General features: G+C 45.1%; 5 protein-coding genes across 5 annotated transcripts; 2 read left to right on the plus strand and 3 right to left on the minus strand.

The window, feature by feature from the left end:
* Positions 1 to 671: 671 nt before the first annotated feature.
* Positions 672 to 1,388, minus strand: GLAREA_11711 (uncharacterized protein; the record flags this gene model as incomplete). Its single annotated transcript, XM_008089854.1, has 1 exon — positions 672 to 1,388. The coding sequence occupies one exon, from the start codon at positions 1,386 to 1,388 to the stop codon at positions 672 to 674; it is 717 nt and encodes a 238-aa protein (XP_008088045.1).
* Positions 1,389 to 1,885: 497 nt separating this feature from the next.
* GLAREA_11712 (Apolipoprotein) lies at positions 1,886 to 9,031 on the minus strand (the record flags this gene model as incomplete). Its single annotated transcript, XM_008089855.1, has 2 exons — positions 1,886 to 2,622; positions 2,680 to 9,031. The coding sequence occupies 2 exons, from the start codon at positions 9,029 to 9,031 to the stop codon at positions 1,886 to 1,888; spliced, it is 7,089 nt and encodes a 2,362-aa protein (XP_008088046.1).
* A 1,242-nt stretch (positions 9,032 to 10,273) lies between these two features.
* GLAREA_11713 (uncharacterized protein) lies at positions 10,274 to 11,314 on the minus strand (the record flags this gene model as incomplete). Its single annotated transcript, XM_008089856.1, has 1 exon — positions 10,274 to 11,314. The coding sequence occupies one exon, from the start codon at positions 11,312 to 11,314 to the stop codon at positions 10,274 to 10,276; it is 1,041 nt and encodes a 346-aa protein (XP_008088047.1).
* A 1,456-nt stretch (positions 11,315 to 12,770) lies between these two features.
* GLAREA_11714 (uncharacterized protein) lies at positions 12,771 to 13,556 on the plus strand (the record flags this gene model as incomplete). Its single annotated transcript, XM_008089857.1, has 1 exon — positions 12,771 to 13,556. One exon carries the CDS (start codon positions 12,771 to 12,773, stop codon positions 13,554 to 13,556), a length of 786 nt encoding a protein of 261 aa, XP_008088048.1.
* A 1,471-nt stretch (positions 13,557 to 15,027) lies between these two features.
* On the plus strand, positions 15,028 to 16,081 carry GLAREA_11715 (uncharacterized protein; the record flags this gene model as incomplete). The annotated part of the gene is made up of 3 exons (XM_008089858.1): positions 15,028 to 15,438; positions 15,629 to 15,875; positions 15,933 to 16,081. The coding sequence occupies 3 exons, from the start codon at positions 15,028 to 15,030 to the stop codon at positions 16,079 to 16,081; spliced, it is 807 nt and encodes a 268-aa protein (XP_008088049.1).
* Between the last annotated feature and the right edge of the window lie 1,020 nt (positions 16,082 to 17,101).

The following is a 17,101-nucleotide window of genomic DNA, read 5'->3' on the forward strand; positions in this document are numbered from 1 at the left end:
ACAAAGATAGGCAAGTATATGAGCTTACTAAATAACTTAGCTACTAACAGTAAGCTGGTAATAGAGGAACCTACACCGCTGGTGCAGTTGATTCCTTACGGTTGTTTTCGGGTTTTCGGTAATCGATGGCCCGATCCCCATCATCGTTTGAATTGGCGAGGACTTGGCACGTGCAAACCCACCCGATGTCGGGACGAGCGATCGGGCCGGTTGAAGGGCTGTGCCGATCCATCGGAAGGACATCCGCACATCTCATACATGTATCTTACAAGATCTAAATTCTCCCAATGGAAGATTTCTTTCTAATACCCTGGTCGAACTATATTAGCAGTTTAACAGATAATAGCTCTAAATAATGTATATTAAAAAAAGTATTTAAGTTAATTAGAGCTAAGTTGAGTAAAGTTCCAAGTACAGTGTACAACTGAGACATCAAAGTAGCATTGAAATTTGAGACGAGCTACTGTCTCGACGACTAAATCAGTTGTAAGTAACGCGACGATTCTGTGTTTTGCAGTGTTCGCTAGCCGGACTAAAGTCACTTCTCACAAGAGATCATCATTTTACGCATTCACAATCCAGATTCAATCATTCTAATTCAACTAACATTTTATCAAAAAACCCATTCTTATTCCATTCCAACACCAACCCTCCAACCCCCCTGCCCCCTCTTAAGACCATCTTTCCCCGACACTCTCCCCCCTCCCCCCCAACCCCGGCTCAACAGCCTCCAACCTACTCGTCCTCTCCCCCATCCTCACCAACTCCTTATTACTCTTCCCCACCTTAACCCGAAAACGGCGACACTCCTCACACTTACAGTGCATGCGCATGAAATGCAGACTGCGATACTTGCCGCCCTCGAAGAACTCATGGTTCTTGAAGCGGTCGTTGGCGTAGCGCAGGTCGTCGTTGTCTTCCCATGGTGCGAGCGTAAAGAAGTCTTGCACGAGGTCTTCGACGCAGAGGAGCGGGAAGGCGTGGGAGAGGAGGGAGCGCGGGGTTAGAAGGGGATAGGAGGGAAGAGGAGGGGTGGGATAGGTGGATGAATAGGGGGTTATGGGGGGGAAGGGCTCGGCTTTATCGATGGTGCCGCAGTTACCTACTATGCCCATTACGCCTTCGAATTTTCCTGAGAGGTCGTTGAACCAAGTTCGCAACGCAGAAGTCGTGTCCTCGTAATTGTTTCTAGAATCAACTGTCATCGTAGCATTAGACAGATAGTCATCGATAAGCAAGTCATGAGTGTGATTTGTGTTTCTGAGTTGGGCTTGACGATTGTGTCGGGGCTTGCTAGCATAAGCTTTTTGAGCTTGGAGTTCTGTTTTGAGGACTTCGTGCTGCATTCTGAGTGTCTGGAGGCGGGTTTGGGTTTGTTGGGTGGACATGATGATGTTCGTTGAGTGCTGAGATGTACCTGATTTATTACAGTAGGGAACTTTGATGATAGGGAGACAGCAGAGAGGTTTGGAAGGTACTGTTATATAAATCCGTTGACCAGTTATTCAGTACGGACAATGCCATTGTTTGGAAGAACAGCATGTAAGCGAATACAATTGTTCTTCTTTGTTACGCCGCGTTGTCTTTGTGGTATGGAGAAACAGCTGTTAGCACGGCTTTGTGACATTAAGCGAACGGATAGGGGGCAGCAGCGTGGAAACCACTAGCGGAAATTCAACTAAAATTAGATCCCCCAATACCAACGGGGGAAAGGTAAGAATCAAATTCTCCAATGTATACTCGCATCTTATCATCCCCAATGCTACCTATCTATTAACCTCCGCCAACTCCACCAATGCCGCATCTGATATCCACATAAGAAAATCCACCGTGCCCGCCAGTAAACAAAAGAAAAATGAAACACAAAAGGAGAAAATCCGGCCTTCTATGGCCCATTCTCAAAAGCCCGTTCAATCAACCTAGACCCACTAGCGTTTGAACTACTCCTGGTCGCACTACTATACCCCCTAAAACTTCTCGATCCACCTTTCAACAAAGGATTGTCAACTCTTCTTCCCATGCTATGAAACCCTCTTGCGTGTCCAACAATCTTCCCAGGACTCTCCGTTCCATCTGCCCGACTTGAAAGCGCATCAACCATCTCATCATACTTATTCTGCGTCCCGATGATTCGACCTCCGATCACAGTTAAACCATCATTCTGGCGTCTCGAAATCCTGACGTGGCTTTTAATCTCATCTTCAAGTCTTGGAAGGTCATATTCTGACACTCCTCTTATCCTCGTACCGACATCATGGATGCCCTCATCCAGAGCCTCGATCTCCGTTCCCAATTTCCGGTTCCCCTCAAATATCACACCTTTAATCTGAGCCCCTGTATCCAAAACTGCCTTATCGACCCTCGATATTGCGGCGAGATTTACGCGGATGGCGGTAGTTATGGTCCCCAAAAGTGTTTGAAGTGGGCTCAAGTCCGAGGAAAGAGATTCGAGGTGTTGGGTTGTGCTGTCCTGGTCGGTGTGGATTGCGTCGACGATGGTGGGGATGTGCTGGTCTCTAATGTCGGCGGCAAGAGTGGAGAGTGAAGATCTACATTCTGAGATCTCTCCCCCAAGCTTCGTAAGAGCAGCTGTGGTGAGGCTTTGGCTTTCGGTTGAGATGTCTTTTGATCATTTGTCAGTTTCGCATATCTAGTAGTTAGATTAGGAGAGATGCTTACGGGTGTTAGTGGACGCGACGTCGGATAAATTCCCGATCTTTGAATCCAAGGTTTCTACAGCGACGGTCAGATTTGCCGTGCCGTCAAGTACTAAAAGCCCAATATGCTGTTTAGCCTCCAAAACGAGATTCTGAGTTACCTTTACCGCTTCTACTGTTTCTTGGCCTGAGGTTGTTACTAAGTCCCGTAGCGTGTTTTCCAGGCTAGATAATTCTCGCGATAGTGTGGATTCGATCTTCGTAGGAGTAGACTCGAGGGTTTCCTGGATGTGACCGAGAAGGGTGGTATGGGTCGTTAGGGAAGAGACATTGGAGGTTCGGAGGTCCTTTACAGCGTCGAGAGTTTCCACTATGCTTTTCGAGGTTGCTGAAATGTCAGTGTCAGTTTTTAATGCTCTATTCTGAATGGTTTCAAGCGTTGTTCCATGACCAGTAAGAAGTGACTCCAGCCCATTGTTTGACTCCTTCAATCCATTTTCAAAATTTTTGACTGTTTTGGTCAGACCTGAAACCTCGCGTGAGATGATAGCCTCTGTCTTGTCCGGTATCGTGCGCATAAATTCTTCAACAGACTTGATATGTCTGGTGTTGTCTTCGGTTGTAGAACTAGCAGTAGCATCCGATTTGCGAAGTGCATCACGAACCGAAGATAGTTCCTGAATAATGTTGTCCATATGTTGAGTGCTTTGCTTCAAGACCTTGTCATTCGCTTCCGAGAGTTCAACGCTGGTTTTCTTTATGATTGAGGGAAGCTTGCCCACGACATCACTCACATCCGCAGAGGAGATTCTTTGGAGAATAGCATCTTGGGACTTTGTGCTGGTTTCTGAGAACATATTGTTGAACTCTGTGAATTCTTTACTGTTGAGTTGAACGAGCTCCTTCGTCTCTGTAGTTGTCGTGTTAAGAGCAGAAATTTCATGTGAAAGAGCCTTCTGAATATCCGTGTTTGACCCGAGGATTTCTCGTTTGGCATCCGACAACTGCTTGCCGTTGGTCTCTACGACTTCAGCAAGCTTGCTTAACGCAGCGTTTGGATCAAGTGCGTTGATCTCCTTGCTTATTCTAGCCAATTTATCATCAAAAAGGCTGCCCATTCCCTCCGAAGTGCCATCAACTCTCTCCTTGATGTTAGCCAGGGTTGTTACGTTTTCGGCCGTGAATTTGCCATTGTCTTGGACCAGCTCATAAATTGATGTCAATCTGGAGGTGACATCGTTGATGGAGGCCATGCTCTTCGCAGCATCGGAGGTAACTACTTTATCGAGGGCGCTGAATGCTTGCACAACAGCCTTAACATCCTCAGAGCTAGCGATATCAGCTTTCTGAGCGTCATCAACCGTTTCGCGCAGGGAGCACAATAGGCCTTGGATTGAATCGAGGTGGGCTTGCAAGTCGTCGTGGTTCGATTGAGTTGATGTCGTGATGAGATCCCTATAATTTCCAACTTGGGATTTGAATTCGGCATCGCGAGATTTCACCTCTTCCCGCAACGAAGCTGTGGCAGCCTGCGTTTTGGAACTATCTTCCGCAATGATATTGGCAAGATTCTCATTCGCTTTCTCAAGGGTTGTTTTGAGCGCAGCTGTGGTTATCTCTACTTTGCTGCCATTTTCTTCCACTTCGGTGCTGAGCTTAATTCCAAGTTCCTTGAGCTCTTCGCTAAGCGTGTTTCCAGATGTTTCGATTGTAGCTGCGACTTTCTTGACATCGACCAAGTCTTTCCGAATGAAATTGGCGGAATCCTGGAGACCAGAGACGCTGTCATTCAGAGCAGTCTTTATCTCGTGAGACATATCCGTGGAAACGGCTGTCAGTTTTGAAACGGTCATGGCATGCTCCGACTCCATATTTGACTTCATCTCGGCAAGTGTAGTAGACGCGCTATCCTTCAAAGCAGTCGTGATCTCTTCAGAGACATGTGTGGAAGCAGCTGTGAGCTTTGAAATGGTTGTTGCGTTCTCAGACGCTATACTTGACTTCACGTCGTTAACTGTAGCAGACGCGCTATCATTCAAAGCAGTTCTAATCTCCTTAGAAATATCCGTGGACACAGCTGTCAGCTTGGAAATGGTTGCCGAGTGCTCCGACTGCACGCTGGTTTTCATCCCATGAACTGCGGCTGTAATAGCCTTCTCACTAGCTTCAATCTTCGAGTCAACTGCAAGCAAAGCTTCATGATTAGAAGCATGTGAGGAGGCCTGCTTTTCGGAAAGCTCCTGAATAGCCGCATTGATGGTTTCGGCAATCTTTGACCGGGTCTCAGTGTGGTCTTGCTCCGCTGCGGATTTGAAGTTATGAACACTTGACTCTATTGACTGACTACTTGCATCGAACTTAGATGCAAGATCAGTGGTAGCCTGTCGTGCTGTGGAGATCGATGCAGTGTGTTCTTCGGCGGTCTCTTTGATTTTGCCGAGAGTATCTGCCTGTAGCTGTTCAACATGACCGATCTGACCTTGAGCCTTTGCTAAAGAGTCTTTGTTATCCTTGACTATTGACTCAATTTTCTCTGTTAACCTCAGGATATCTTCTTGCTGGGATGCACTCCTGAGGTCTTTCACGTTGTCGGTCAAGTCTGTGATGCGCAGTAACAGTGATCCGCCAGAGAGTTCTTCCTTGAGCAATTCGAGTCTCGAGGTAACATCCTTCATATCAGACTTTGAAGATGAATTTTCCAGTAAACTTTTGTTGTTGACCACTTCGTCCAAAACATTGCTGATCGCCGATTTACTTCCTTCCAGTATCGACTTTATTGAGGAATGTTCGTCCTGTATTCTGGTGTCGACGGAATCAATTCTCTCGGCCACATTGGCGACAGCTTTGCGGATCTCGTTTGAGATTGCAAGTGTATCCGCGCCGACCGATGAGTTTGAAAGCTCAGAAATGAGGGCTGTCTGTTTTTCAAGAGCCATTTGTGATTCTGAAATCTGGCTCTTTACATCAGAGAATGAATCAACGGTAACCGCGTCTGCTGCATCATGTTTTTCAACCACGCTATCTAGAGTGCTCTTGATGTCTCTAGAAATCGCAAGAACGTCTGTACTCATCGCAGATCTTACGAGACCCGATAGAATCGACGTGTGCGATGCGAGGACATTCTGAGATTCTGAGTGGTGGTCCTTCAGCTCTTCTGCGGTCGCGTGGTTAGCGACACTGATAGTATTGACCTGATCCGCCGCATCTTCGACAGCGCTCATTATATCTCTCGATGCCGACAGGAGCATCTCGCCCGTCTCAGCCTTCATCAATTCAGACAACGTGATGGTTTGGGAGCTGAGCACATCTTGATTCGATTGGATATTATCTTTGAGTTCTTGTACGGCCGCCGAAGTACTAAGCTTATCAAGCACAGCATTTTGTTGTTCAATCTTTGTAGAAACAGACCGTAATGCAATGTTCGCAGTTGACAGATCATCTCGTCGAGCAACGGAAGTGGAGAGGTCTTGCAAAGAATTTGAGTTGTTTTCAGCCACCGTAAGAGCGTACATAAGAAGCCCGTTAATGTCAACGGAGCTTTCTTGAATCCCTCCCAGGGTAGCCTCATGCCTATGGCTTGTGTCAATGATTTGCTCCAAAGCCTTTCGATGCTCAGAGTGAGATGTTTTGGATGCAGTCAATACTGGCATAAGTGACGCAATACTTGTCTTGGTTTCAGTGATCGTGGTCTGAGACTTTGATATGGCGGCATCGAGAGCTGAAAGACCATCCCGAAGACGGTCTCCCAGGTCCTTGATATGCTGCTCATGCGATGAATTAGCAGAAACTAATGATGAGAGATGTTGAGAGTGGGATTCGGCGGAGCTTTTGAGTGATGGTACAATTGATGCCACGCTATTCTTCGTGTCGAAGACGTTCTTATTGGTGTTTGTGACCGCAGCTTCAATCTTCGACAGACCCTTCATCAAATCTTCTGATGAGGCTTCAAGCTTTTCGCCATATGACTGGTTGTTGTCTAATATGGATGCCAAAATGTTGTTCTTACTTTCCCGAATGCTCTTCTTGGACTCAGAAGCCAGGTTCTCAACTTTCGTCAATTGCTCGCTGATACGTTCTTCAAATTCCTTAATCTGATCTGCCTGGGTCTTGCCCAAGTCTGCGATGGAAGCAACGTCTTTGGCATGAGCAGAGTGAGATTCGTCGAAACGTGAGATCATTTTCTTCACCCCGGTCTGTAGTTCTGAAATAGAAGTGTCGTGTTTCTTTTCGTTTGTAGCACCATGTGTTACGACAACGCTATAAAGAGATCCGAGTTTAGAGTTGTGGTCTGTCTGCGACTGCTGGGATTTCTCAAGATGAGCGAGAATATCATGTGTCTTGTCTAAAGCCCGGAGCTCGTTCAAGACAGTACGGCTCTCGTCCACCTTTGACACCAGATCTTCGGTCCCTGAATGTACACTCCCTACGGATTCCTCAATGGCACGTATCTTTTCACTGATAAATGACAATGAGGAGTTGTTTGCCTCTGTTTTCGAAGAAATCTCGTGAATCTCGGAGCTGACCGCCTCAATGGCATTGTTAGCGTACTGGACTCCAGCCTTTAAGCCTTCGAGCTCGGGCTGCATCGGTCGTAATAACTTCACGGTTTCTTTTTGGAATTCGATGATCGAGTCGGAAGAAACTTCAAGCAGGTTCTTGGTCCCCTTGGCTGCTTCTGAAATCGCGCTAATAGAGGCAGAGCTTGGTAGTGCGGCGATATCTTCAGAGATCCCAGAAATTTTCTGATTATGAGATTTCAACTCATTATCCAGGTGAGACTGCAACTCTAATATACTGGCTCGCAATTCATCAACTGTCGTCTTCCGTGACGATACACTCTCATCTAATCCCCGCTTCTGATCGGTACGAACTTCTTTGAGGGCAGACTTAAGCTCGCTCAGATGTACTCCCTGAGTGGTTGTCGATTTATCCAAATTGCCCGTTCTCTCTTCAATGGTAGCAATTGTGGCCGCGATTTCCTCAAGGTTCTTCGTGTGGTCGGCAAGCATAGAAATATCCAAAGAGCCCACACGTTTGTGGACCTTATCCACGCTGTTATTTATCCAACTGATTTTGTTATCAATAGAGTCTAGCTTTTCTATCTGTAGATTGTGCTCAGATTCATCGGAGATTTTCTCGTCCACGGCTTCCAGCGCCTGTGACATGTTTGCGATATTCGACGAAATAGAGTCCATACGTGCGGTAGTGCTCGAAAGCATCTTTGAATCGACTGCAGCCAACGATCTTTGGTTCTCTAATTCTTTCCGGATCTCCGCACTGGCCCTGTCAATGGCGTCCAGTCTTCGGGGAAGATTTTCAATAGGTGAGGTATCGAGAGCAGCAACATTTTCTCTTAAGCTATCAATATCATGACGAATCCCTCTGTCGAGTTTGTCCATCTTGGCCGCTATGCCCTCACTGATAGATTTCGTTTTCTTACAAACCTCTTCGTTTGAAGACATCTTGTCGTTGAATTCAGCCTGAGCGGATTCGATGGCAGAGAGTCGATCTTGCGTCCCATCGCTGACGTTTCGCAGCTCTTCACATACACCAACTACCCTTCTTTGTTGCGCATCAATCTTCTTTCCGATACCTCGTTCGGTCTCGGTCAGGCGATTCCCCAACATGGTATTTCGGTCCTGGAGCTCATTGGACAATTCGCCAAAGCGAAGAGCCGATCTCAGTTCTGATTCCTGCAATTCATTGTGGTGATTTTTGACACTTTCTTCCACCTCCTGCAGCTGAGTCTCAAGCGCTTCCATACGCCGTTCAAGCTGTTGACTCAAATTTCTGGATAGTTCCTCCTGGCCTGCCGCAAGCTGCTTGAACTGATTATCGTAGTTAGGAATTTGTATCGCATCGAATCGTTGATCTACATGTTTCTGAATGCTCTTCGCAAGCTGCTGTTGGCCAACCAAAAGTTTCCCCATCTCATCATCGTAACGTGGAATTTCAAGCGTCCCAAATCTTTGATCGATGGCCTCCAACCTCTCCAAGAAAACATGCTGCCCATGAAAGAGACTCGAGAAATCATCTTCGTAATTCGGATTTTTGAGTGATATCACGTGATTTAGAGGTGGTTCCAGTCTCTCGATGAGGCGGTCAATCTGTATCTGAAAGGTCGATTCCAAATTGAGGTTTGCGGTTTTCAATTGATTGAGCTTCTCTTGCTGCTTGGTTAATGCCGGATTGACCTGACTGGAGATGGCTTCGCAGAAAGCCTCGCTGTTGAAGGCGCCCAACACAGCTCCTTCGAACAGCTTTCGAAGCTCCTCATCCGGGTCCGAATCAGGCGCCGCTGTCTTTGGTCGATTGAGAAATGAGGACTGGCGATTCCGCTCCCTCCACTGCTTGATCCCTCCTTTGAACGACATCGTCTGAGAATTATCGTGTGGTGAGGCCGCGAGGCCGTGGATTATATGTGCTCATCGATGAGTGCAATTGCCGTCAGCACTTGTCACTCGGAAAAGCTGCGTGTCTTTCCTTGTGACGGTGAAGCAGAAGAAACGGTCTGGATTGGATTGGGTGTGAATCAATTGTCAGTTCCAACTTTTTTGTCGCGTCTTTTTTCGTGAGGTCGCTCACCGGGTGGGGCAGCAACAACACCAAACCGACGTGGCCCGCCCGTCAGGGGTGCATTAGTCGGGATGATATAATTAATGCCCGATTTTGTCGTCGTGGAAACTAGCAACAAATAATTCTGTTGACACGAGAATTATATCACAAGTTCATTGTTAGGGGAGTACACATTTGATTTTCCTCAGAGATGCTATTTGATATATGCACAGTATGTACTGCATCAAGAAACGTCACACAGAATCCGGCTTTTCACATTTCTTATGACGGAAGCTAAGCTCCTAGGATAGGTGCAAATCTCAAAACAAACATAAAGCATTGACATTTATTTAGGACTCGAAATTCCTGCTGGCGGTCACCAATCCGACACTCTTCTCTTCATGGGTGCGAGTGAAGTGCATGAGTTGACAACTGTCGTGTCACTTTAAAACTGATGGATCAAAATTGGAGTCCTTTCTTCGAGGGAAGATATCGACCTCTTCTTTGTCAAATAAAATCGTTCGGAGCTTCTTTCTTAAAGTTTATTTCCTAACTGTGAAAGAGGAAAAGCCAGTAATGAAATCAATGAACGCCTTACTCCTCAACATTTATGACCCGACTTATCATTCCAAACCTTCCACTAAACATTGGATTCACAGACTTCAGACAATGACCGGGCTACATTGAAATTCCGAACATTCATATACATGGTTGCGAAAGCATCCCAGAAGAGTTTCCAGCAGAAGCGGAATTTGTACTCACAATAGAGACTTAGCATCGCCTGAATAGTATCATAAGACGTGAAAGTCACTAGTTTCATTTTGCCAAAGAGAAATCTAGGTAAGAAACCTCATCGCCCAAAAAAGTAATTCATTAAGATCCGGCATTTCACTTCGTAGGAGTTGTGCTCAGGCCTACAGCATATTTTGTTTTTTCATTTACTAATTTTCCAGGACTCTGCACAATAGTGCCTAAGACAACATGCGAATTTCTTCATTTCGTGGTTGGTTAAATAAGAAGTAGTGGGCGCGACTAACAAGAGCCTCGAAGAATCCACTCTGTCATTCAGTTGTGCTATTCTCCATCGAAGACGATGCGACGAGATCTACACCGGCTGCTACTGAGTCCCTTTCCTCTTCCACTTCATTCTCCTCCTCATCTCCGTCGAGCGACTCATCCTCCAACATATCATCCGCATCCATATAATCCATTTCCACCTCTCCCCCTTCCCTGATGATTTGCCGAATCGTGTTATCCATATCTTCCTCTTCCTCCTCCTCATCATGTTCTTCAGAGTCATCCTCCAAATCGAAATTCAAATCATCGTCAAAATCATCCCCATACTCGCTATCCAGATCCATCAACAGATCACCACCTTCAAAACCATATTCCGCGTCTGAATCCAGATCCATTGATAAATCATTCCCACCCAAGTCATCATCAGCAACTTGAGAAGCTTCATCAGGAGTCGGGAGATGAGAGGGAGCTCCAGAAATGGCAGGAACAGAAGAATTATTAGGAGCTCCAGAATCATCAGCACTCCCAATGATGGCTTCATATGGATAATCCCGTACTAGGTCCTCCATATCGTATTCATCGGGAACTGGTTCCGCTATGCCTTCTTCGGCTGGGTCGTCTTGTTGACTTTGTCGATCTTGATGACCTTGTTGATGGTCTTGTGTCAGAACTGTGTCGTCCTCTTCGTCCATGGCAGTCTGTCTTACCACTTCCTCTGTTTGTGCCAGATTTGAATCCTCAACTGCCTCCCCAACACTCTGCTCCGCCATCCCCTCAACCTGCTCAGCGGCTGAACCCAAATCTACAGAATCCCTCACTTCACCTTCCACATTCTCAACATTCGCCAGTCTCGACACTGGAAGGCGCCTCCCTCCTGGCAATTGACCACCCAAGCCTCCGGTATTAGGGCGTGCTCGATCCAGAATCGTGCGTAGAGAAGGTTGCTCTGGTGGTGGAGAAGCTGGTCTTGGACGAAGGGCATATTGGGTCTGATAGGGTGGAAGTGCGGGGATAAGGGTCTGACTGGAGGATGTGGCTTTATCTCGAGGAGCTTGAGAATAGCTGGAATCTTGTGAAGAAGCCATGACTTTAGTGCTGTAAGTTTTTGATGTGTAGTACGGAGCTATTTATTAACGCGTTGTCAAATGAGTGCGTAATTGGAAAGGAGTTCTCGTAAAATGAGCCGCACTTTACTTATATAGGAGCTAGGGCGCCAGTAAATGAATGCTAATTCACTGAACAAAGTTACAGTCCAAGTAAACAACTTGTTTCTAGGGCGATCTGTCAGCACATTCCATAATCACCCAACATTCACCTACTAGCCTCTACGCGGATACATTAAATTTCCTTTTACGTCGCCTTGGCACACTCCCTACTTAAAACTTACACGACTTTTATACTCAGCTATACTATTGTGATTAAAGTTACGTTAAGGACCTTGTTTATTCTCCTCGGAAGAATAAATATAACTTTCCTATTATTATTATCTAATTAAAAAAGAGAATTGTGTTCTACGTCGTTTGGCCTTCGGCGCCGTGAAAGGAAATTTGATGCGTCGTCGCAGAGCTAGCTCAACCAGTTTTCAATATACTGAATTACATGAGATTCCCCAACTTCACAACTCTATAAGTCTAACAAAATAGGCTTATATTTTTCCACTTCAACTCCCGCTACTTGTATGATAATGCCGACATGTGCGAAAAAGGTTGGAAGTGTTTAAAAGATTTCTCTCATAACACTGATGGTCAATTCGAGTATAGTAACTGGGTTGACTTTGAGTGACGGCTCTCTTCGTTTCTATTTGCGTTATAACATAGATTACCTTATTTTTTAACATTAGAGACAACCTTTTCATGCTTTTGAGAAGATAGGCGAGTAAATTTATATTTCTATAGCAGTTTTTGTTGATTTACGTCTGTCTCTTGATTGACATATACACAGTTAGTTCAAGAGAGCATCTCAGACAGTCGACCAATGTGTAAATTCGTTTCTCATTAGTCCATTTACTTCAAAGGATAGGCACTTGCAAATTTGCAATCAGAATAATGTTGCTCTCTCTATCTCAGAATGAGCACACAGTTCTCTGTTGTACTCAAATCCTTTCAGCATGTAAGTTTTTTCTTTGTACTACCTACATCACCAAATCAAGTCAACTCTTGATCTACTCATACAATACATTGTGCTCAACAAAGACTCCTTATATCCATCAACAAGACATCATCACAAGTTCGCAATTTCCTTTCACACTTTTGCTTTCTTCCTCGCTAGACAATGAAGTCTTCCTCGCCAAACAATGAAACTTGCAAAACATTGCATCTCAGTCAAAAATAGGTCCCGAACCAGAACACATCACTTGCACAAGGTTGAAAAAGTCCTAAATATCCCCCCAACTAATGTTCTCCAGACACCTCATCAGAGACCTCACCGAGACACTTCTGAGATTCCACTACCAAACACACAACAATTCAACAACCAACCACCTCAACCCGTCTCAACTCTTTTCACCCAGTCTCAACCATCCACCTCCATCCACACACCATCATGGACACCCCCACCGACTTCGAGTCAACCTCCGGCCTCTCCCTCGAATACCTCCAAACCATGAACGCCCAATCCCAATCTCAAAACCTCTCCACCGAAACCTACCACCCAGACCTCAACGCCAGCCTCCTAAACACCCCCTTCATCCCCCTCGAGTCCGACTACTCAGTCTACTCCGAATCCATTCCCCTCCAATCAGACTACTCCGTCTACTCCCAATCCACCTCCCGCGAGGAACTGCACTCACGAATCCAGATCCTCTCCGAGGAGCAAGTAAATCATTTACTCGAGTACATCCGCGCCCAAGAACAGCCTGATTTCAGTACTGTACCAACTGACGGTCTACCGGAATGGTTCGACGAAGATGAATTCCTCTCCTTCTGCGCCTCTCCCTTTGGCACCTCGCTTGCACCCATGACAACCTCCCTCCCACCCATGACCACTTCTCTCCCCGTCGATTCCATCGCACTCCCCACCGCCCTCCTCGCGCCCGGCACAAACGACACGATGACCTGCTGCCAGTGCGCGTGCACGAGCGCGCTCTCGCGCATCGACAGCGGGTGCGGACAGTGCGGGCATGAGTGCGAGAGCTGCTTGATCTCGCCAGCTATGCTTCCAGCCCCAGCTACGCTGGAGATGGATCATGAGTTAGGGTGCTGTGCATGCGGGACTCAGGGGTTTGCGCTTGTGGGGGAGGGGAGGAAGGAGTGTTGTGCTTGTGGACATGGGGCTTGTGAGGATTGTTGGTATGAATGCCGAATGGGTGGGATTGTAAGGGTTCTTTGAGTTTGCGATCTGCTTTGGGGTTTGCTTGCGCGGAGTTCAGTTCGCTTTGGTAAGTAAGTAAGGTAAGTACAAGTATGGTAAGTACAAGTACAGTACAAGAACGGAAAGTATAAGTATGGTAAGTAGCCCGCTCCCCCCTTTTCCCTCCCAGGAAAAAAAGAAAAATACAAAAAATGTTAGATTTAAAATCCTCTAAAATTGATTGAAATACGTGAAATTGTGAAATTTGAAGTACAAAAGATGATAGATATCTTATTACTTCTAGACTCCTTAAATTTGAAGTTAAATACTGTTACGTGCTTCTTGTATACACAGTAACCGACTTTAATATTAAGCCGAAGCGCCTTTTTATACTAAAAGTTACTATAAACACCTATAAGTATCTACTTACCCTAACACTTAATAAATAAACTCTTATAATTTAAGGAAGTTCTTAGTAAAATTAAACTTCTTATCTCTTAGCTTTTATAAGAATATTTAATTGAAGTATAATATAACTAGCGAAAGTAGAGTAAAATCGGTTTTCGCGAGTTTTATCGTAAAAATACGTTAAAATCGCGACTTTTTTCGGTACTCGAACTTTAAGTTAATAGAATACGACGACGACGCTTACTTAATACTTTAAGCCCTTAGACTATATTTAATTAGAGCTTTCGAATTAGAATCAGGAATTAAAATTAATAAAATCGGTTCGGTAGATTAAAAGATATATATCTTTATAAACTATAAAAAACGGCTATGTTTAGTAGGATTTCGGGTTTCGGCTTAATATTAAAGTCTAGTACTATATACTATACAAAATATAACAATAAAACTTAAATTACTTTCTTGAGATAAGTTCATTTGTTTGAATTCTACTAAGGCAAGAAAGAATAGTAAACCGTATATAAGTCTTTGTATTAATAGCATTAAAAGAATTAAAAAAAAAAAAAACAATCGTCCGCACGTACCCAAAATATCGAAAGGAAATAAAATCATCAATCACTCTCTCTAAAGAAAAGCCATCCCTTAAATTCTCTGAAAAGGAAGAAATAAAGCAATTTCCTGCCCCAGTAGTAAGAGCCCGCAACTCTACAAACACACTTCAAAGCGATCACTTCAAATAAAGGTAAGTCCTCAAACCCATCTGACCCCATCAAACCCCCCAAACATACATCTCCCGGCGCCAAGAAAACCACCCACCTAAACAAAAACTGCATTCTCTTTAATGTAAGCACCCGCCTTAGACCCCAAGGAGACTCAGTGCAGCCTTTCAAAAACCAAACAAAGAAAAAAGGGGATACCATACAAACAAGATCAGAACAAGGAAATCATCGTTCAGTGGAGTGTTAAGAATAGGGTTATATAGTGATCAGGTATCTCTCTTTCCCTCTTCGCCAGCATCATCGCCATCGCCATCACAATCACCAACTTCATCTCCAACAATTTCTCCATCGCCATCTCAAGACAAATTTCTACACCAGCGATCAAAATGGCAAAGAGGAGTAAACGTGCGATTTTCAAGAAAACCGGTGAACGGGAAGATAGTAAGATGGAAGATGTTCATGAGCGTGATGAACAGGTGGTAGGCGGAGGATCTGAACCCAGGCGAGAAGCATTAGGAGAGGCAGTAGCTACAATTCCGCCAAAGCAAAGGGGAGAGAACCCACGAGATGAAGACGATGAAGCGTCTTGGACGGAGATATCCTCCTCATCTCATGGTAAAAGAAGTGTTGTAGGCAAGCCGTCGTCCAGGCATAGTAGCGAGTCTCTCGTCCTCGTCGACGATGTGTTGTCATCTGACGAGGAATTGGCACAAAAGACAGCGGATGTGTTCATGGGCGACGACCGAAAGGCGGGGGACGAGCAAGTAGCTGAGTACGTCGTCCTAGGAAGAGGTCTGGTAAGTAAGATCCACGCAGCTTCAAGGAACGAGGAGGCAACTAGAAGAGAAGCGTCAGGTAGACAAGAAGCTTCAGATACAACCTCGTCATCTAGTAAGTCCATTCCACTCACAAACACCCTAACACCTGAGTATCTCGCCCAACCCATGGCCCATCACTTACTCTGGGCCTCTACTGAACGACGACTAGCCTCTACCTACGGCTACGACGTCAGCAAGAATTACACTCAGCAGCGCCTCCAAAGCACCAAAGAAGCCCTGGCATTCCGCGCGGGCTAGAATAGAAATCGCACATCAGAAAGAAGCAGAAAAACAGGCCGCAGAAGTTCAGAAAGCGATGCAAGAAGCAAGACGACGCGGTCGACCAAGTGTGAAAGCGACGATTGCAACGTTCGAAGCCATAAAACGATGGGATGATGGGGAGAAGGAGTTGGAACGTCAGTATTGCGAAAGACGTTTGTCGTGTGATGAGACTCTTGCTGATTCATCTGTAGCGTACTCCATGGTATCGGGGTCTTCGAGAAGAGCATCGCCTGGTGCAGTTATCCGCGGCGGTTCGGTGGGGGAGAAAGTTGCAATGTTCGGTGGAAAGGACTGTTTGGGTCAAGAAAAAGATGGACCTAGCAAAACGAATCAAAGATAGAGCAACATAATGTAGCTCTTATTGAAGCATTGCAGGAATCATAACTCTTGTGTGGGTTTAGCTAGAATGACAAGACTACCTCTCTTAACTAGCTCTCATGTGGAGAATTATGAAAAATATTGAATCAATAGCGAAGAAGAAAAATTAAATGGCCACCAGTTCTAGAAAAGCTAACATGACTTAGCACCTAAGTTATGTTGGCTTATTCATATGAACACAGGGCAAAGAGATAATACATATCTCATGGGCCAAATTCATACAAACGTAATTACACCACATAGCCATTACCGTAGGAGCCTGAAATATAAGTGAAATACCTTGAAATACCGTGAAATACAGATAGGATATATATGATATATTTACAGATCCTCTCTGGATACAGGAACAAGATTGAAAAGACCCCAAGTGGAGGAGCATAGAAAAGATATATTTGTAAATCATAATATCCATCCTCACTTGATATGAAGTTGACGAGATATTAAGCTCAACCCAAGTACAACTTCGAACGGATACAGTAGTATCTTGGAAAAAAACCAGCAAATTAAAAGATATTCTAGATAAACTGATCTTTCAATGATCAGATACAGCTATTAATAAATGAAGTGATTACAAGCAGCAAGCATATTAACAACCAGCTAAGAAGATTGCGTCTTCATCCTCGCATTTCGATTCGTTTCAATTACTACTTGGGAACGACGGAGTGTGACTTGGAAATAAGCGAAAAAAACACAACTTTGTTGTCGAGATAAAACAACATCTCCACTTGCTCGGATGCCAATCTCGTGATTCGAGTAGGTAAAAGTGAGTCGATGTCGGAGACCTCCAAGTACACAATGTGCCGAGACATTTAGGAGATTACAGCATATTCAAACATGTATCGCACATGTGTCGCGCGTAAAGTACGCAGAATTGATCAACGACCGGAGCCACAAGAGAAACGAAACACCAATCCAGCCTCCCGTATTGCCTTTTCGCCAGCCTCGCCATCAACCCGCTGACAACAAATCGCCTGAGCAAGCA

Source organism: Glarea lozoyensis (assembly GCF_000409485.1).
Source record: "Glarea lozoyensis ATCC 20868 chromosome Unknown GLAREA8, whole genome shotgun sequence".
Taxonomy (NCBI): domain Eukaryota; kingdom Fungi; phylum Ascomycota; class Leotiomycetes; order Helotiales; family Helotiaceae; genus Glarea; species Glarea lozoyensis.